This window comes from Corapipo altera, unplaced genomic scaffold (assembly GCF_003945725.1).
Source record: "Corapipo altera isolate COAL_440 unplaced genomic scaffold, ASM394572v1 255, whole genome shotgun sequence".
NCBI classification, from domain to species: Eukaryota; Metazoa; Chordata; class Aves; order Passeriformes; family Pipridae; genus Corapipo; species Corapipo altera.
The window spans coordinates 4,962,359-4,983,046 of NW_020884929.1; the positions used below are offsets into that span (position 1 = coordinate 4,962,359).

The window sequence follows — 20,688 nt, forward strand, 5'->3', positions numbered from 1 at the left end:
TTTTTTAAGGTACCTACTACTGATTTGCTTGTAATTTCCAAATCCTCAGCAAAACTGCTTTAGAGCACATAATTGTATTTATTTGAGACTGTTTTCAGACAGCAACCCCCCAGTAACTCTAAGGTATCTATCTTTAGACAACAGTTAATTTTGAAAAAATCACTGACTACATAAGGCAAAACTTCCTCTTTTGGAGTAGTGTACTGTTTCCAGCACCACAGCTGAAGAACGATGGCACAATTGGAAACAATTCAGACGTCAGCAAGAAGAATGATTAGGTATATTAAAAACATTGTCAAATAACATTCAGAGACTTGACTCGCTCTCAACAGAACACAAAACAGAAGAAAGGAAACACAGAACACAGAGAAAGGAAAAAGAGGCAATATACAAGTTTTCAGTAACAGAGGCATCATGACAAAGCTTGCAGTAATCTTTCCTTCCTACCTACAATGTTTCACACCAAAGAAACAAGCTTACATTTTAACATGAGGTCATAAGTGAGGGAAAAAAGTCTCGTTGATAAAGACAAAAGAGACTAGACTGTTAAGAGTAAGTCAGGAGTCTTTTTGCACTGCCAATATTCAAAACAAACATTAAAAAAAAAAATCACAAAAGAATCATGTCTTTTGAAGACAAAGCTGTTCAGTCAAAAGCTTCAGTCCATCTTTCACCTCAATTTTTCTACAATACTAAAACTGTCAATTCTGGAAGTCCTAGGTTAAATCTTAGCAACTAAGAAGTCTCACAGTCTAAGGCTGTGGAAAAAGCACTGGAAGATTATTAGAGCTCAGAAAAATGTGCAAAAATGTCAATGACAAAGACTCTGAAGTCAACAGTACCAAAACAGGAATGGATAAACATGTGGTAGAGGCCGCATATGAGAGAAGACATCATTTAAATAAATTTTTCCTTTGTGAAGATGGTTTTAATATGTCATTGAAGTACACTAACCACATACTATAATTCTGAGTATAAGCTTACCACTGAATTCTAGAAGAAAGAGCTCGCATATATTAAAAGCTAACCTCTCAACTACATTGACGTGGTGTTTGGAGTTTAGGAATAAAACCATCACTAATTGATTTTTGTCTGGTCCCTGGAGAAGTTTGCAAATTTCAGTGGCACAATTTCTTTTTCAACCAGATATTTATGAAGGCCTTTTTGCTTTTGTTTTATACTCCGAGGAAAAAAAAATTACTGTTCAGAAGGTTTTACTTACCAACTCTATTTTCTCATTGACTTTGTGTAGTTGCCGAGTCAACTGCTGAAAGCTAGTCAGTTGATCCTAAAACAAGAATTCAAAGCTTCTTATAGTCATCATAATAATAAAAAGTAAATAACTAGAAAATTTCATAGTCAACTGAAAATATTTTCAAAAAAACTCTACATGTAGCAGGAAATTCAGTATGCCTTTGTAGATTTTAATTAGATTGCTTTTAGCTGTTGACCTCATAATTCAGAAAATTAGATATACTACTCAACAATGTATCTAATTGTCACTCAGTTACAAATTGTCTCCTTCCAAAACTCATAACGCACTTACTCTCAAAATATGAAAGCACACATGAGCAGTGCCTATAAAGAGCCACACAAACTATGATGCTACTACAAGCATTTTTGCTAAGCACAATAACAGACATGTACCCATTAATTAAAAAAACGCTTGTACAGACGTGTTTAATTTGCTTTTTGCCATATAGGATGTCTTGAGTCCATGGAAAAAATGGCTCAATTAAGCTTGAGTCCCTGAATGTGAAATCTGTCATCCTAGGAAAACTAACGTAACACAGAAAAATCATCTGCAGCATGCGAAGTGCCTTTAGAGCATAGAAAGGACTGAAGTCCCTGAGCTGAAATATCTATTAATTGTGCTGCATTCATCTAACAGTCTCAAGGTCAAGTATATGCCAGAACCCTATTCCTGCAACTCATTTGCCTACTGTATCCAATCCTTATGATATCCTCTCTTTGCTTTTTGTCAGTTCTAATTCTAGTTGGTCTTAACTATTTCTATTTACCTCTGACAGCTATTTTATAAAAGCAACCCTAAAATAAAAGTTTGTTTAACTAAAAAGTGTTTTCGCTGGGTGACCAATAGCATTTAAGAATAACCTCACTCTTGTTCCAATGGCATTAAAATCCACCAAAAATTTAGTTACCAGGGAAAAGTGGAATCTGACAGCCGTAAACCCTTCAACAGCTACCAATGGATCTCTACAATCTACTGTGTGGGTTACCAGTAACTAACAATACAACACAAGAAATAACTTAATAGAAGAAATAAGAGCAGAAATCTGGAACTACACAAAGATAAGAGTCCTCATTCCCTGAAATAATTATGAAACTTGACAGAGCTCAATAGCTATATGGATATTTATTCAGTTTCTCAGAAAAGATCACACTGCTAAGGTGAACTTAATGTGAAAAAAAACCCAAAAGCTGTAAAAAAATATTTCTGAGGTAACTGTGCCCTTAAATCAAGTGCACTTGAAAATAGAAAGGAAATACTAAAAATTTGTGGCTTCTCTTTACAGACATAGAAATACATGTAGCAAGGTACATACAGGCATAAAGTTTCTATTAGTTCTTCACACACTGAGCATCTTTATATAGCTCGTCAGAGCAGAAGAGCTTTTCTAAGATTTCCTGAAAGGCCTTCCCCAGACACAGCAGAAGAGAAACAAGCTAACATTAGACAAATACTGGTCAACTTCATTTTTCATCTATTTACAAATGCTTCCTTATTGAATAACAACAGGGAATGGAAACTACTTTTCCCACTATTCAAACACAGGAGAACAGATGCAAGACTTTCACTTGAGACTTCAGAAATCTCTGGAAACTTTTTCAGATGTTTTACTCTACTAAAGATTTCCGACCATGCAGTTCAAATACATAATTATTTATGTGCACATGCATATCTTGTGCATGTATACATATACATACATATGTACTCAGACTCAGTGCATTCCCCAAGGTTTCTGCCCATGTTTTTGGAATAAAGAACTTTTCCAATCGTAATAGTGCATCTAGTTGATGAATCAGTGACCACATCTGACCACTCAACTTTAAATGACTATTATGGAAAATAGTTAACAGTACTCATGATAGACTGAAAGGTCAGTAATGTCTTAAGCATTTTCAAAATCACAGAAAGACTTTTGTCAAACAAAGAAGCAACTGCCTGTTTGAGACCACTAAAACCTGACTGGACTGTGACTGGGGATTTGAGGTAAGACTACTGTCTAATCATCTCAGGTCTGAGGAGAAATAAACAAGGCCCAGGAGCTGGTGGAGGAGAAGGGTTTTGGGTGTGTGATGGTGCTTTCTTAAATCTCTCCACATCAAACCAAAGGAGTAACTCCCACCCCCTGCCCTGGAGAAAATCACGTACACACGGGACATTCATGTGAGAGGCAGCTGAGAAGAGGTCATAAACTATCAGATCCCCAAAGCCCCCCTGCAACTCATTCCTGAGGCCCTCCACCACTAAAGGACTGCATATGATCCAAGTGAGGCAACAAACTCAGAGCCTGTTGCAAGAGATTGCAAAGCTTCCCCCCCACCCCCAGGGGAGGTACCTAGCATCTCCTGAACATATATTAATCCACTGGACTCTATGTTTTGTGGGACCCTCACCACCAAGAAGACCATAAGAACCGGACCGATAGGACACCAACAGTTTACATGGAGCAGTGATACATTTTCTATTTTAATCTCTGTCATTTTCTTTCTTCCCCCAGCTCCTTTTCCTATTTCTTTCTATCTCTCTGTCTCACATTTACCATTAAATAAAACCCATACTACTGACTTGGGCATCTGGTCTCATTTGTACCTTAATTCAGGCAGACGCGTCTCTAATAATTTTAATCACCAAATCATAAAAGTACTGTCAGAACCTACCCACTTCAGTTTGACTACACATAGATCCAGAATCTGTACAGTATAGGAAGACATACCAAAATTAACAAAAATATAAATGAAAATTACATTCTGCCTTTTCCTTTCAGTTACGTGAATCTGCGTTTCAGTCAGGCGTTCCTGGTACTGCTGCTGAAGTCGATCGTGTTCCTGTAACAACGTCTGCCAGAGCTCAACTGCTTGTTCTTTTTCCTAAGTTACAGAACAATACCTTGTAAAAATCTTCTATTATAGCATATTTATCTTCATCTATCATTCTCTGAAAAGAGAGAACTCCTATTTTGAAGAAATGCCACTACCTATACTTTTTTCTGCTCACATTTTAAATACACAGAGTAAATTCAGATGCAGGAAAACATGCTTAGAATTTCAAATTCCACTTACAAGTGAATCACAAGTTCTCTGGTTTTTTTTTTGAAGAACTCAAACTTTCACAGGTTTTAAGGTAGGCCTACAGTATAGATAATATTCAAATACCAAATTCAGCTATTAAATTAACTTCAACTTAATCATACACAACCGGATTGGTAGATCATTGTAATAAGCTGAACAAAATTTGATTGTATTTTCAGATTTAAATATTATTTTCTATATCTCACATATACTTGGCCTCCTCATAGGACATTATAGTGGTTTTGATTAAACTGACAAACTACTAAAAAAACATGAATTGAACAAAATATATCATTAAGTTGCTCGTCATGAATTCAACATACAGATCAAGTCAACTAGATAAAATTACTGGCACAAATTAACATTAAAAAATTCTTCTATGAATCTAGCAAAGAAGTTCCTTCAGGTCTCCAAATTCCATGTCAAGAGGGCCTCGAAACAGTTTCCAAGGACTCTGAAAAAATGAATTCTGAATCAAGAAATAAAGCAGTTTTCCCTAATCTGTGAAGGCACAACAAGAGAAATAAAACAGTATAAATCTTTCATCTCACACACTTGCTTTGCCAGTTGTAGTTGTTCTTGAAGGTTTTTCACTATGCCCTCATCTGAAGGAATATCAGTTTCCAGATGCATGAAAGGAAAGGCCTCCAGTTGCTTCTCAAGAACCTCTTTCAACTCTGCATGCAGCCTGAAATTCAAAGAACTAAGTTCAGGAAAGTATTTCTTTAACAGGTATTTTTTTAACAACTGAAATATACCGTGCCTTCCATCTGTACATATTACTTCTTAGTCAAATTTAAATCTATTAAGTTACATTCTATAAACACAAAAGACAGTTTGAAATAGTTTCATATCTAGTTCTTCTAGTGATATGGTTAAATCTCCTATACCTGGTGCTGTAATCTGTATTAAGCATTTTAAGACTATAACATTAAGATCCTGAATCTACTTAGTAGTTGAAGATTTCAAAGATTTCAAGGTTCTAGAAAAAAGGCTTTTAAATGTTCAGAAATCAAGAGAAAGAGCAGTAGTAATACGGCAGTGCAATTATTTACCTTTCATTTTCCTTGGTGACTTCTTCCAATTTTAGCCTCATCTCGCTCATTTGTACCTGACACCAATACATACAAGAGTAAGCATTCATTTAAGTTACACAAACTCTGGTAATTCTTTCATCTTTTATTTCTCAGTGATACTGTAAAGGATGGACAACTTAATTCAGCATAATACAGTAAATTAAAGTCAATTTCTTTCTTAAGGGATGCCACTTAAATTTAACAGCTGCAAAGTCCTATTATACCTCAGCATTCAGATGTTATTTCAGGCATTAATCTTAACCTTTTGAAATTCTTATCAGTCTTACAGTTTGATTTTTAATTAACTCAAGTTCTTTTAGGGGCACAGTGGATACCTCTCATCTTTCATGCCATAAGTATTTGAGAAAAGTTTAGGAAACTGAGGAGAAACTTCAGTTAACGCTAATCAAACTGGCTGTTCCGTTAACTAGTGCAACAAAACCTTATTGCTTGTGCTGCCTTCTGAAATCAGCCAAGCTTGAAGACTTTATTTGCAAAATCTTTATGATGGACAGATCAAACAAATTCAGTGTGTTAAACCAAAAGCACTGTATAATTTCTGTGTGTAGATCACAAGTAAAAAATTGCTTTCTGTATGCCACAGGTTTTAAACATATCACTTCATTTTTCAGTCATGTTACAAAGCATTAAAAAGTTTCATTTTCTGTGACAGAATGGAGGACAGTTCCCTTCCACTTCAGTCTCCATGATAATACACATTTAAAGAAATATTTGAATCTGAAGAATTAACAGGAATGAAGAAGGCTGGGTGTATTCCATACTTGCAGGACTGAGTTGGACTGCATCAGATCAGACCTGGAAGGAAAGAGGGAAACAGCTACCTTGTCTCAATGTTACCCAGAAATATGCCTGCAACCATATTAGAGCATCTAGAGAAATAATGTGTGCATGTTTCATTTCACCACATTGCTTCTCCAAACAGTAAACTGCTGCAATTTGGACAATGTCCCAATCTTTTCACAGAAAGCTCTCCATTCATCTGCTTGAGGCAGACTGCAGTCCAGCAGGTTTGTGGAGCATGACAAGAACTAGTGGCCTAGATATTAAGACCACTAACAACACACAGTCTGAAATGTTAGGAATGTCCATACCTGATAAAGCTGCAGCTGTTCTTTCATTTCGTCCAAGTGTTTATCATACTCTGTGACTAGAGCTGACAAGCTAAAAAGTTGAAAAACATGCTTAGGATAAGTTTTGTAAATGCTGAAACATTCTGATAATTAACTATTTTTAAAGAATTCTTAATCTAGAGACCAGAACGGAACAGTCACTTTTCTTGAGTTCCAAGCTTGACATTCCCCAGAATCTAATGAATAAATTTAATTACTACCTTTAAACTATGATCATTAACAGCACGAGTTCTGTATAACAGAACTAGAACATGGGACCATTAATACAACATTAATCTTTCATACATAGAATTCCAAATGTTAAAAGACTAGACTTTATTGCTGTTTTCACATACAACACTAAGGTAGCCCATAAGACAATGTAAAATACTGTAATTCTACTTCTATACTTTTTCCTTCCTAATATTTTCATAATTGAAAGTAATTCTCTGAAAATTCTATATTTGTCTAAAGTAATAATGCCTTAAAAGCTAACAAGAAAGGCTCGGTTATTTTTCTAACATGAAATTACAGTGATTATGAAACCATTTCCTGATGGGCAACTGTTAGTGTAAGACTGTCAAATAAACATTTTTAAAAACATCCACCTGACCTCAACAGACAGCAGCTACCTGGGTTACCTGGATCAGTGCAATCCTACCAGAACTTTTGTTTATTATCTTAAGATTCAGAGTAGAGAATTCCTTCATTCATCTCTCATCCTTTATGTTCAAGATTGTGGAAGGAAAGTCAGTAATTTAATTTCCTGAATAAATACACTACTATCTAAACACAACTGCTACAGTAACACCTCTACAGACTCCATTCATAATTTCTCAGACCTTTGAACACTTGTACATAAGACCCAGTTTACCTGGATATTGACACTTCTATGAGCATTCAAATCCATTGTAGCACTCCAGCTTATCACTTGAAATCAGTTACCTTTGGTTCCTTTGGTCCATCACCCTGGATCCTAATAGGTCATCACCACCAAGGGCATTTTTCTGTAATGGAATTATTCACATATTAATGGAATTATTCACATATTAGTACTTGCACATAACTGTATGTAGTTTTAAGCTTTTACATGTAACCCAAAACTGTCTGTACTGTAATTGTACACAATATCTTACAGAATCACTTTCAGGTTTACGTTTAAAACCCCTAGTGTTCTGGCCAAATATGTAAAAATAGTATTTTTTTTCCTGGAATTATCTGATATAAAGCATAATTGCATCTGAAGGGGAACCACCTCAATCTTAAAAGAACAATCATAAGTTTGTCTAAGTGCTAAGTCCATTTCCATGCACCTTAGCACCAGGAATGTGCTGATGCCCTAAATTCTGCACAGACTTTCAGACAGGCTTATGGTACCCAGCACAAAAAGTTACCTCAGCATGAGACCAATCTATTAGAAAAGAGAAGTCTATAAAAATAAAAAAGTTACAAATCAAATGTTCTTTCAGGGAAAACTTTTGAAAATGCACCAAAAATACCATAATTCACTGTTAGGACAGTTTTGTTCTGCTATTTCTGCTTGTAAAAACAATAAGCAACTTGAGTTGTGTGACAGACCCAAAGCAGGGCCAGGTCATGTCGAAGTGAGCTGTGCTCTATGTTGTTTGTTGCAAAACCTCATTGCAAAAATTCTTACTACTTCCATTCCTGAGTTCATATACCTGCTCAGCAATAACTCTTAAAATAAATCTCATCTGCTTCATAGTGTCTAAGTGCCATATTTGGCCTCGGATTTGAAAAATACCAAGTTTGAGAATCGTGGTTACAACATCACACATTATTACATAAATGTGACTGACGGTCAGAAATATGTTTAACAGTATAGTGCTTTGAGGGCAAAAAAAATGTTTCTAAAATTCTTCTATTTAGCAAAATTGTTTAAAAGAAAATAGGATTTGAAAAAGCCTACAGAGACTGTAATAATAATGAATTCCATTCCTTTCATATTCCTTCTGTTTTAAGAAATTCTAAAAAATGAAGTTTCTGCCTAGAAAACACACAAACACATATATATCTTCATGATTTGCAAGGTCTAAGGGCAACAAATCGCATTGTGTATCAGATTCAATTAGCTGGATTCTGGGTTTGTCTAGTTTGAAGGAAAGGAGGCTGAAGAGCAACTTCACTGCTTTCCACTCCTTCCTGAGGAGAGGAAATGCAGAGGGAGGTGCTGAGCTCTTCTCCCTGGTATCCAGTGATAGGGTGCCTGGGAGCAGTTCAAAGCTGCGCCAGGGAAGGTTTAGACTGGACATTAGGAAGCACTTCTTTCCTGAGATGGTGGCCAAACACAGGAACAAACTCCCTAGAGAGGAGGTTGAGGCCCTAAAACTCTCAATGTTTAAGAGGCATTTGGACACTACACTAAAGAACATGCTTTAACTTTTGGCCAGACCTGAATTGGTCAGGCAGTTCAACTAGGTGATAGTTGTAGGTTTCTTCCAAATGAAATATTTTATTCTATTTTGTAAGAATCTGAGTAACACCTTTGTAACTGGAATGGGGAATGAAGAATGATTTACACAACTTCTTGACTATTTTTCTTGATATATATCCCATGGTTCTTTTTCTAGTTCTAATCTTCTAAAGGGGGGTATAGGAAAAAGATAGAGGCAATAGAAAGGAGGTAACAGTAAAAGAATGTAAGGAACAGGAAGGGGAAAGTTGCTGCCCTTACCAGCCAAAGTATGTAAACATCAGAGGCCATAGGTGCAAAAGGGGGTAAATTTTACACATCCCTTATAGAAGCTCATCTTCAACCCTGAATCATTAAATACATTCTGGTAAAGTTCCAGTGCATCACAAAAATATGTAATATAATGGAGGACTATTATTTTTAATTTTGGATGCTAATACTTCAAAAAGCATTCAGGTAAAACCCAACTTTTAAACTGATCAGTGCCAGACACTAGAATTTCACTCCAACAACCTTCTTTACAGGTACATATTTAACACAACATATACTTATTCTAAAACATTAAATACAGTACTGCTTAGAGAATCTCTTTTTAGGTGTATTACACACATTCAGTGCTTTAGAACTTTTATTTTACATTCATGAAATAAGAGAAACATCAATCCATACTTACAGGAATATAAGCTGTGCAGAAGCAACTTCTTTTTGCCAGTATTTTGCTAAGGTGTAGTCTGATTGTCATGTTAAGAAATATTAAAACTATCAAAATTGTATCGTGTAACTGAAAATACTGATTTTAGTCTGTAAAGCAAATTTCGTAAGTAAACAGCAAGAGAGCTTTTTCTACCTCTGGGGTGTAAGCCAAGCATAGGAAATGCCGTGGTTTCATAACTAACGAGGCATTGACACAGAAACGCATGTGGTTTTGGCTACTACCGTAATTAGCAGCTTTTAATTACTAGTGTTTAGTTAACTAAAACTACTATTCACGCTGTTACTTGATGAAGAATATAAATTTTCATTGCCACCAACGCTCACCTGGCTGTGCCCGCGTTCCCACCGCAGAGTTCCCCTCGTCAAACACCCGGGGAAAAGTCACTTATTCCAGCCGCTCGCGAGCAGGGAAGGCGAGAGCCGTTCTGGATGGGTGGAGGCGGCAACTCGCGGACGCCGGGGACCGGCTCTCCTCACCGAGGGACGCGCTCGGCCGGGACCGGAGAGTGGAGCTGTCCCTCCGCTCCCTACCCTCAGCCCCGGGAGGAAAACAGCCCCAGTGCCACCACAGCCACCTCCAAACCCGACGGCGGAGCCTCACAGCAGCACAGGACGACAGCCGTCAGCCAGCGCCTCCGCCCCGCCCTCAGCGACGGCCTCGGTCACGTGGAGCCCAGACAGGGCGGGGCTCTACGGTTGTGGGGGGGGAGTGGTGTTAGAGGCTGTCGGTTTCCATGTGAAGCCGGGTTTTTTTTAGGGAGCCACAGCGGAGGGGTGTCTGAAGGTGTAAGAAATCCCTCGTTAAAATTTCGCTTGAGGAGTTTGTGGGTTAAAGGTGGGCCCTCACGCGTTAAACTCCCCTTCGGGAAATTAGTTTGTGGCTAGAGTAGCAGAGGCGGGAACCGAAAGCGGGAGCGATGTGGAGCCCGCACCGCCTGTTGGAGGTTGTAGCCAAGTGGGGATCGGCCTCTTCTCCCAGTCAGTCAGCGAGTGGACGAGACGGTACAGTCTTAAGCTGCACTAGGGATGGCAGTCCCAGAATCAATTAGGTTGGAAAAGACCTCGAGATCGAGTCTAACCTATGAGCAAACCACCACCATGTCAACTAGACCATGGCACTAAGTGCCACATCCATTTCCTTAAAAACCTCCAGGAACAGTTGTCCAACCTAATTGATTCTGTGATTCAAGTAATGAAATCTTAAATACTGTAAAAGCTGCTGTCTCTGATTCAGTTTCCAACTTTCCCCCTGGAAGCAACTAATAAACAGAGCAGTTTATTCCTTCCTGCTTGTTTCTACCCTTTTTGCCGTCAGTTTGGGATGGAAGAGGCAAATCCCCTTGGTAAGGTGAAACATGAGGCAATGACAGTACCTGTCTCCTTGCTGGTGAGGTGTAACGCTGCTGTGGCCAAGGTCTGTGATTCCCAAGAAAATGGGTATCTGAGTAGAGATAAAGTAACCCAATCTAGTGCTTCCAGCTGAAAGGAATGTGGTTACAATTTAGCTACAGAGCCAGCACCTCTCTAGTCACAGGATTTGACAGCATGTGCATAATTCTCAGTCAGGCTACACACTGCCAGTTCTCTCCTATGGCTGGGAGATGAGTAAGGAAACAAGTCAAGGATACTTTTTGTAGAGATGGGCATGAACTCATAATATTGAGAAGGGTAGGAGTAACAGGCCACAAAATGGTTGTAAACTGGGTACCACTGGTTCTTTTGCTTATTAGATAGATTGAGGCTATTCTTAAGGCTTGTACAGTTATTTCTAAGTAACATCAGCTGTTCATTGCAGTATCCTCTATTCTGACTGCTCTGCAAACATTCAGTGTGTTCAACAAGATGCGCTTGCAGTTTTCTGTGAAATCCCTTAGTTTGTCTCTTTTGCAATGACCACAAAGAAAAGCTTTAGCTAATTGCTTCATTTTCTTGTATCTCGAACATTCATTAAAGGTTTTTCTCAATCTATTTTTCTCGTGTCACCAAATCTTCTAAGACCATGATATGGAGACTGTTTTGTTTATCTGTTCTCTTGATAAATATTTCTAGTGAGTTTGGAAGGTTTAGATGCTTGATTGAAAAGCCTTATGCCTGATAAGACTTCAGAGTGATTTGTAGCCCTGCAGGTATAAAAACCTATAGGAAGAAGCCTTCATGTAACTTTTTATTTAGTGGTTTTACAAAGCTAATCTATTTCAGTTTTGATGTCAAAAACATTATTTTTTTGCTTTGTACAAAAGTATGTCTTTTTTTTCCTGGGTAAGCATGGAATCTGAGATCTTCTTTGACAGAACTTTCTTTTCTCATTTATGTAGTATGTGGAATTTAGAATTAAACACACATGGGATGGTTTACCTGTGAGCCATAACCTGGTTATGATTCAGCTGAGGCCAGACAATGCAGGACTGCTAATGGAAGTTCATGGTCCCTTCTGTAATGACCCTCAAGCACCACTTGGAGAGTCAGGGAAACCTTTTGATAGGCTGTGGGATTATGAGGGTAAGTGTAACTGTTCTGCTGCAAATAGATCTGATTTCTGTAGACACTGATGTTTCTCTGCCGTTAATATGCCTGGTCTTTATTTAAGTGTCTTTAATGGTTGTTTTTTCAAACTGATCTAACAGTTGTGTCTGTATGATATCTAATCCAGTTTCTTTGGTCACAGTACTGCTTTTACAGGTCAGACCTAAAATGTAAAGTAAAAATTTTCCTTTCTGCTATATCCTGAGGAGTCTGTGAAAGAATACTGGGAAAGAATGCAGTTGTAATCACTGCCTTACCCTTAAATAGCTCCTCAAGTAACTATAAGCCTCCTGCTATATTCAGATGAAAACTACTCCAGATTGACTCAGGAGTGATGCTCTTTTTGTAGGTAGGGAATTGATTTTCATCACTGGCACTACTAACCATGAGTTGTAGGTCTGTAGTAGTGCAACAATTCAGACGACTGGGAAAAGAAGCGAATGTATTGAGCTGAATTGACTTCAGTGATGTTCAAGTTGACTCTTCCTGATCTTGTCGATAGTATATGCACTCAAACTTAGTTTTTGGGTAACTGATATAACTTGTGGACTATCAGAGGCTTGACATATTTGAATATCAAAATAGTTTTGTAGCATATATATATAAATTCCTTTGCAGGAACTAAGTAAAAGTGAAATCCTAAAGATAGATTCTACTTCTACTTTAAGAAGTAAAGTGTTTTAATTGCTTTTCCAAAGTTTCTTTGAGGAATAGGAAGGTGTAAAACACAGAAGTTGCAGCTCAAAAAATACAATTCAAAATTGTACCCAAATGTAATGGGGAAAATTCTATAGTAATGCTGTTTTTTCTCCTTTTCCTGTCACTCTTACTCATTGCTTTGAGTAATGCAAGAATTAAATGTTTCCAGAAGTTCTCTACTTCCTAATTATTGAGCTATTCTGATTAAATCTCTACTGAAACAGTATTAGCACCTCTTTGATATTATGATAATAGGCTTGTGTAAAAATAAATATATCAGTCATATTTAATCATAATTCTAACTAAAGGTTTCTAATAATGTCCTTGCTGTGTGGAACACCATTGTAATTTTATGTGAGAAACACTGCTGTAGTTCTACTTTGTGTTCCTGAAATGTGATTCAACTGTAATAACTGAGGCCTGAAGTTGTGTCAGAGAAGATTTGGGTTAGATATTAGAAAAAGGTTCTTCACCCAGAGGGTGGTTGGGTGCTGGAACAGGCTCTCTAGGGAAGTCACAGCACCAAGCCTGACAGAGTTCAAGAAGCGTTTGGACAATACTCTTGGGCACATGGTGTGACTCTTGGGAACGGTCTGGTGCAGGGACAAGAGCTGGACTGAATAATCCTTGTGAATCCTTTCCAACTCATCATATTCTATGATTCTGTAATAGATGGCTTTCAGGTATACCTGGTCAGTAATCCTCTGTCCAAAATGTCACCCATCTACAGAGAAAAAACATTTAAGAGCTAAATGTTTTCTCACTGTTTCTGAGATTTAGCAGTCATAGTTTTGGGGTGTGTGCTCTGCTGTAAGTGTCTGATTCTCTGAATCCTCAGGCTACAAGCAAACACAAGACTTACACACTTAAGTGCTCTACCTCGAGTGCCTCCTGCTGAGAGTATGATTGAGTAGGATTACTCTGTCTTGGCCAGCTTTGTTCACAGCAAGCATACAGGATGAAATAACTCTATGCTTATGCATTTCTTACTCCAGGGAGAGCTAATCTTACTAGATTTGCCTTATTTTTCTCCTGTATCAAGGTGAGTGTTTTCAAAGCTGGAGTTGGTAAAGTTAATAAAATTAGTACAGTACTTTATAACACATTTTTTGATAAGAGGCATGAAAAAGAAAAGATCCTGAAGTTAGAATTATAGCACAGCATTTTGAATAGTTAAAAAAACTGTCAGTAGCATGTACACAAGCAAGTCAAACTCTGGCTTGAAAATCTTGAAAACAGAATGGTTTTAATGAGATATGAAGATCTCAGGACATTACAAATTAGTTAATATAAAATACTGACAGCCTGGTTTGGGGGTTTTTTTTAGTTGTAGAAGCATTTTTCCAAGTGACAGAACTGAGCACTCTTTAGGAGTTGACCTTTGTCCATAAGTATAGCACTCTGAAAAAGTCACAAATGTTAATTTACACCTCTAGTTCTAATGCTTGTAATATATATGTATGTGGAAGACTCGATATAGAAATGGTTTAAATATGGGGAATGTACATCTTTGTGGCAGTAATAACTTGACACTGATAACTTGACATCGTTTTAAGAAAATTGTGGGTTTTTGACAGCCATGGGCAGCACTTACTACTGCTGCTTTCTGGCAGAAGAAAAGTATGGAAAGTAAGTAGTAAAGTACATTCACAATGTGCAGAAAAACTAACTATTTTTAGGTACCTGTTTTCTGATCGAAAGATGACATTACCTCTTTTTTTTTCTCTCTTTTAACAGAAAGAACTTCCTTTAGAGTTTGAGGTGACCATAATGAAAACCAAATGGGAGGGTAAAGCTCATATTCCTTGTAATTAGTTTCCACCATAAATGCACTAACAAGTTCAATGATTTGCAATTCATGGCTCGAAAGAAGAGAGGAAATATACAAAGCACTTTATCTTGTGCCTCAAAATGAACTACAGGAAGGACAGAAAGCAGATTTGTAAACATAAAATTAGCTCTTTTAGTTGCACTGTTGTTGGAATACTTAAAGAAAGCCAATCTAGTTTTAGGACTGAGTGGCACTAGTATTTTAATTATACTGCTTAGCTCTGGATCCATTGGTGCTGTATTTTGTATAAAGCACTGAGGCAGATAGATGTAATCAGTGCTTGATTTCCATGTTATCCCCTAGGTGTATAGAAAACTATGCATTCAATACTATTGACATCTGCTTGATCACCTTCCTGAGCTAAATCATAGATAGGTTGTTCTACTTTTCCCTTGCCTCCAGCACCTCCTGAAGTACCATTTAGTGATAATTTCACCAGATATATTTCCAGTAAATCTCTTTTGCTACTCCCCTACTGTTCTAAACAACTTCACCTCTACAGATGGCTCCATACTGTAGAAAAATTTGAAAAGGCAGACTAAACCAAAAAGCATAATAAAAGGATACCCAGTATCATTAGAAAAACTAGAGAATCTTGACTTTTAAATTGTGCTTTGGACTTATTTATTTTCTTTGGCTGTGTGGCTGAGATGGTTGGTCTGATAAAACCTGTTACTTCTGGTCACTTTTTGTAAATTAACTAGCTCTAGAGAACAGACTATATTTCTTATGCAACCTTGTCGCACAACATACAATGACAAGTAAGGTAAATCATAGGTAAATTATGCTTTGTTGCCTTTTTTTTAAGAAAAACTTATGTTTTGCAGCTGTTTATTTTTAAAAATTCTAAGCTATTGCTAATAAAATACATTAGCAGTGTTCTGTGAGAAATAGATATTTTTATTTCTCTGTAATAGCCTGTAATAATTTCAAGAAGGGATTCTTTTTACAGTATTGCTTTCAAAAAAAACCCTTGTCTTTTTCAGACCTTGGTAGAAGATGTGATTATGCGAAGAGGCTGTTCCTTGCTGCTTTCATTGTTCTTAGTTTGTCTTTACTCTTACAAATTACCTCCTAATACGAGAGTTCCATTCACCTTTTTAAATTATTAATGTGGTGTCAGATGTTCTATTTACTGTTTAGTGGTTTTTTAATGTAAGTATTTATTTTTGGTGCCTTCCTTCTATTGTTTCTGTATGATAGCCTAAAGAAAAACTTCTTAACAAGAAATGATTCATAGTATTTAAAAGAAAATGAGGTTTCTAGTCTTTTGAAAAAAATATATTTACTAGCTTCATTATCCCATCCAGTCTTCCTTTCCTCTGTAAGTTGGTCAAGACTTGTAAATTTTGGCTCCACTGGAGTGCGGATATGTCATAAAGCAAGATGTCATTGCTCTTTCTCTGACAGCGGTTCCAGACAGCATAAGCTGAGGGAGTTTAAAAGGCAAGCACTTTGTTAACTTCACTTTCTGCTGGGTGATACTTCTTCATAGCTGAATATTTTGCCCTGTGCTTCACAGTACAAGGTTTTCAGAAACACAGTAGTGTTTTTTATTTATTAACTCAAATTTTGGGAAATGAACACATGAAATGCCGGTTACATTCCTGTCCAAGAAAACCATAAAATAAAGATGAATTGAGTGTATTGAGAATACTGTCTTTTGTTAAGACATGTTTACAAGACTTATGACTTTTTTTGTTTATTTCTACTCTCTTTGCAGTCATTGTCTGGAATTTTTCAAGGATTTAGACATGAAAGAACTAATAGGAGAAGACTGGAAGCAGCTGTGATGGACTGAGATGTTATTAATGTCTTAAACATTGTCAAAATCATAGAAAGCCTTTTTGTCAAGCTGCAAGAAAGCAACTGCCTGTCTGCAACCACTGAAATCACCCCCTCTTCCTCAATATGCTTCTTGACTGGAATTTGGACTGTGAAGGGAAGCTTGAGATAAGACTATTGTCTAATCATCTCAGGTCTGAGGAGAAGTAAACAAGGCTCAGGGAATCTGCCCTAGCTGAGCTCAGTGGGTGGCAGAGGAGGAGGGTTTGGGGAGTGTGATGGCAAAATCTCTCCACACAAAACAGAGTAAACCGCACCCCCCCAGGATGACTAGGTACACATGGGGCATTCACATGAATGGCAGCTGAGAAGGGGTCATAAACAATCAAAGACCCCCAAGGTATCCCTCTCACCACCAAGAAGACCAGAAAAATGGGACCTATGGGATGCTGCCCGATTACATGGAGTGGCGATATATTTTCTATTTTTCTCTCTCTCACTCTCTTCTTCCCCTCACCATCCTTTTTCTATTTCTTTCTATCTCTCTCTGTCTCAGATTTACTGTAAAATACACCATTCTGAGCAGAGTTTTTTAATATCAGATTAGTAAGGCTTTCCTTGACACCGAAGTCATCAATCAGTCTTAAAATCAACAGTAAAGTATGTGGCTCAGTTGATTCTAAATGAATGAACAGCTCGTGTGTCAATTCATCTGGGTATGGAGTTTTTATCTGTGCAAGAGATAAATCTATTGCTACCAATGACAGTGAAAAAATATACTAAAATTACAGCTGTGTTTTCATGAGAGCTCTAAAGCCTGGTAAGGCCAATACCTGGCTTGAAATCTTTTGGGTTCTGGTAGTTGCTGCATTTCTGCTGTATTTTCACTGCTACGTTTTTGTTTCTTGACTGCTGAATTACGACAGATTAGTGGGATGGGGGAGACCTCCAGGCTTTAGGCTGCTAGCCCATTACCTGCGAGGTGAATGCCCTTCCCCCCGCCCCAGCACGTGGCCCTGAGACTCTGTGTAAGGAGCACACAGACCACCAGGGAGGGACGGACGAAAGAGGAAGTTTATTGTGGGGTAGGGTGTAGGTAAGTTATTGTGGGGTAGGTGCTACACTGAATGACATTCTTATGTGCCTAAATTTTTTGATTAAAATCAGCAGAAAAAAATGCCTCCTTCAGGAACAGAGAGAAATATACCTTTCATGGATTTTGGTGGCCCAGTACTTGCACTGCAAGTATAACACTACCCTTTCCTGTACTTGACGTTTTCCCTAGCCTGGTGCCAAAGTGAGAACTTCATCTGTATTACAGACATCTTGGCTTCAAATTCAGTGTGGAGTTTCTAGTGATACTTAGATACAGAGGATAGATTTAGAAAAGGTTTTATGAATTTCAGGAAAAGTTTCTGGAACACATAATGTTCAGTATAAAATCTTTTGATAGACTTGAGCGCCTACAAATGATGGTTTGTCCTGTTGTAGCAGGATAGCCCACCCTGATAAGGCCTAGAATCTGATTAGAGAATGCATGCAATGCAAACCATCACTCAAGCTATCATGCAAGTTCAACTGCTGGTGCCAGGTGCTGTCTTGGTATTGAATTATGCTAAAACCAGCCTGGTTCACCAGATTTTGAATCCTGCTTTTCTGAAGCAGAATTTGACAGATAAGCTAGTCTGCTTGCCTGTAATCTGTGACTACCAGAGTATATAGTTATACAGTCTGGTACAACTATAAAAACCCGGTCCACCTTTCATTTGGCAGACTCTTTCACACACTTCCTTGAAGTGTGGAGCTTCTCCCTGAAGTAGAGGTGCCCCTTCGTGGTTACTCCCCAGGGGTTAAAAGATCTGTGTGCTATCTCATCTCTACCAATCTCTACTTAATGATTGTTTCTTTTGTTAGCTTTGATACAATTGCTTTAATATAATTGCTTTGTTACAGCTTTGTTACTTTATGTTATATGATACCCTAATAGGAGATTTTAGCTTTTATGTTGTGTAGTGTATAATTCTGATTAAGATCTTTCTTCTGTTCACTTGTCTGTTCATTTGCGATAATAGATAATTCATTTTATATAAATATATCCATTTTGCCATTATTAAAAACTTGCAGGACAAACTGTTTTAATCACACTTCTATAATTCCTTAAATTTAAACTGTTGACACAGTTCAAGGCTAAGAGAGGTTTCAGGCACACCTCAACCCTTCTTCGAGAAGAACTTCAGAAAGCAAGGGAGTCCTTTTTGCACCTCGTGATCAGCAGCAGGGTTTTTTTTTTAAATAAGTTTGTCTAAACCTTCCACTCTCCCTTGACATACATCACCTTAAGGATATAGCTAAGAAGTCTGAGAATTTTTTTGCATGCCACTTAGATTTGGAAATACTGTACATGTATGTAGCTATATTTTCTACATGTTGGCATGAATAATTTGAACACTAGTGAATACCGTTAGATGGTAATATCTTATCTGTAAACTCTTACAGGATTTACGAATTACACATTCCTTTTATTTTGTCTAGCATAGCAAGTACTGCTTGATTTTGGCTACTGACTTAGTCCTATATAAATTAACTTAGAAAATGGGAAGCTTGCCCACTAAGCAGATTCTACATCTGAAACATAGGTGACTTTAAAATCAAACTACTTAGTTCAGTGAGAGGATTCAGACCAAGACATGTTCCTCGGATCTTTAATAGAAAGAGGACACCCTGCATCCTGTTGAAATGTCATCATCACATCTGATCACATCATTTTGTCCTTTCTCTGTGCATATCCAAGAAGACTGACTTTGTCTGTTGAACTATTGTTCAGGTAGCTGAAGATAACTTTTAGCTCCCATAGATTTTTTTAAATGTTGTCATTCTCAGTTTGCCTTTTGTGAATCTCGTAAGTAAGCACCTTCTACTTAGATAATATTGACAGACAAAAGTGTAAATTGGGTTGTAACTCAGAGGCTGAAATGCTTCCAGGCCTTTCTTTTTTATTTAGATCATAAGTGGTTCTAAAAATCTTCTGTGTAGCTTTAGATATCAAAATGCCTGTGAAGCTTTCCACGAGACTGGACTTTCTAAGTCATATTATTGAAAGTATTCTCTGTTTTCTTCTGAGCTTGTATGCAGTAATAACCACAGTCTGATGATCATATTTTCTTTGCTGTCTTTCAGTTTAGCTGTAAGTGAGAAGAAAAGAAGATGGGAATATTCCGCCTTTGGGAAGAACATGCCAGTGTGATTAATATCTGAGACAGAATGTTAGTTGAGCGTTTTTGTTTGGCTATAGATTCCCTCTTTGTTCCTTCAGTTTTATAGAACTCTACTCTCAGATTTAAGGGTATTACGTTTTTTCTCTTGCAGACTTTAGGATGTCAGTGCACACAGCCATCCAATTGCTTTTGCTCTCTTTCCGGTAGACAATAAAGATTCCTTGCTATAAAGTGCCATCTGTTGGAAATTCTAAGTATTGTACATTCAATTGTTTGGCTTCTTTTCTACCCTCAATCCAGATACAGTTTTCTAAAGAAATACATCAATCTGAAACATTGAATAATCCAATAAAAGTTGATTAAACTGAAGTAGCTGGATTCCTTATCCAGCTATTTCAAAGGAACCACAGATTCACAGCAGCATAGAGATCTTGATCCACCCCACCTCTCCTTTTTGCAACTTTTAAAAGAGGATAATTACTTCTGCAAAAATTCAACTGATCTCTCTCTCCATTTCCTTACAAGATTGATTACATGAAATCATTTAATGAGATCCAACTGTTACGTGAAGCACAACTGACTAACTTAAAATTAAAGGACATCATCTACTATTAACGAAGTGTCTTAAAGCACGTTTTACTGGCATGGCCACAGCTAGAATTTAGAACAGAGCTTTGCTAAGCTGTTCTGTGAACATGTAATCTTTTGTTGGATTGCTGCAGAAGAGTTATGTATAATCTCTCCTTTGGAGTAGGAGTAGTGGGGAAGAAGGGGCTAAAGAATAGGAGTTGCACATGAAAAATATTTATAACATATAATGTCAAAGGCAATAGATGCTTAAAAACATTAGATTCTTACAGAAATTTAAGCAGCAGGCAGACATTACACTCCTTTTTCTCCTACTGAACAGGGATTTCTGAGAAAGCTACATCTGACTAATTCTAGAAGGTAAAAATTCATATAG

The 20,688-nt window shown here is 37.4% G+C and overlaps 2 protein-coding genes across 6 annotated transcripts in view; one reads left to right on the forward strand and one right to left on the reverse strand.

The window, feature by feature from the left end:
• Positions 1-10,271, reverse strand: part of SCLT1 (sodium channel and clathrin linker 1) — a 36,000-nt gene extending 25,729 nt beyond the window's left edge. For 4 of the 5 annotated variants that reach the window (XR_003530261.1, XM_027659024.1, XM_027659023.1 and 1 more), the window contains exons 1-7: positions 9,996-10,271; positions 7,469-7,530; positions 6,506-6,575; positions 5,373-5,428; positions 4,873-5,005; positions 3,994-4,116; positions 1,223-1,288 (exon numbers count right to left, since the gene is read on the reverse strand). Coding sequence is in view for 4 of the 5 variants with exons in the window: in XM_027659024.1 (XP_027514825.1) it covers positions 1,223-1,288; positions 3,994-4,116; positions 4,873-5,005; positions 5,373-5,428; positions 6,506-6,575; positions 7,469-7,488 (468 nt within the window). In the remaining variant the exon portion in view is untranslated. The remainder of the gene's footprint in view (positions 1-1,222; positions 1,289-3,993; positions 4,117-4,872; positions 5,006-5,372; positions 5,429-6,505; positions 6,576-7,468; positions 7,531-9,995) is intronic. The other variant, XM_027659027.1, reaches the window with a different exon arrangement.
• Positions 10,101-17,421, forward strand: CUNH4orf33 (chromosome unknown C4orf33 homolog). Its single transcript, XM_027658882.1, is given in 6 exon segments — positions 10,101-10,457; positions 11,987-12,170; positions 14,221-14,240; positions 14,742-14,771; positions 14,774-16,252; positions 16,448-17,421. Coding segments are annotated over 5 exon segments (657 nt in total). The 3' UTR covers positions 14,840-16,252; positions 16,448-17,421.
• The last annotated feature ends 3,267 nt before the right edge of the window (positions 17,422-20,688 follow it).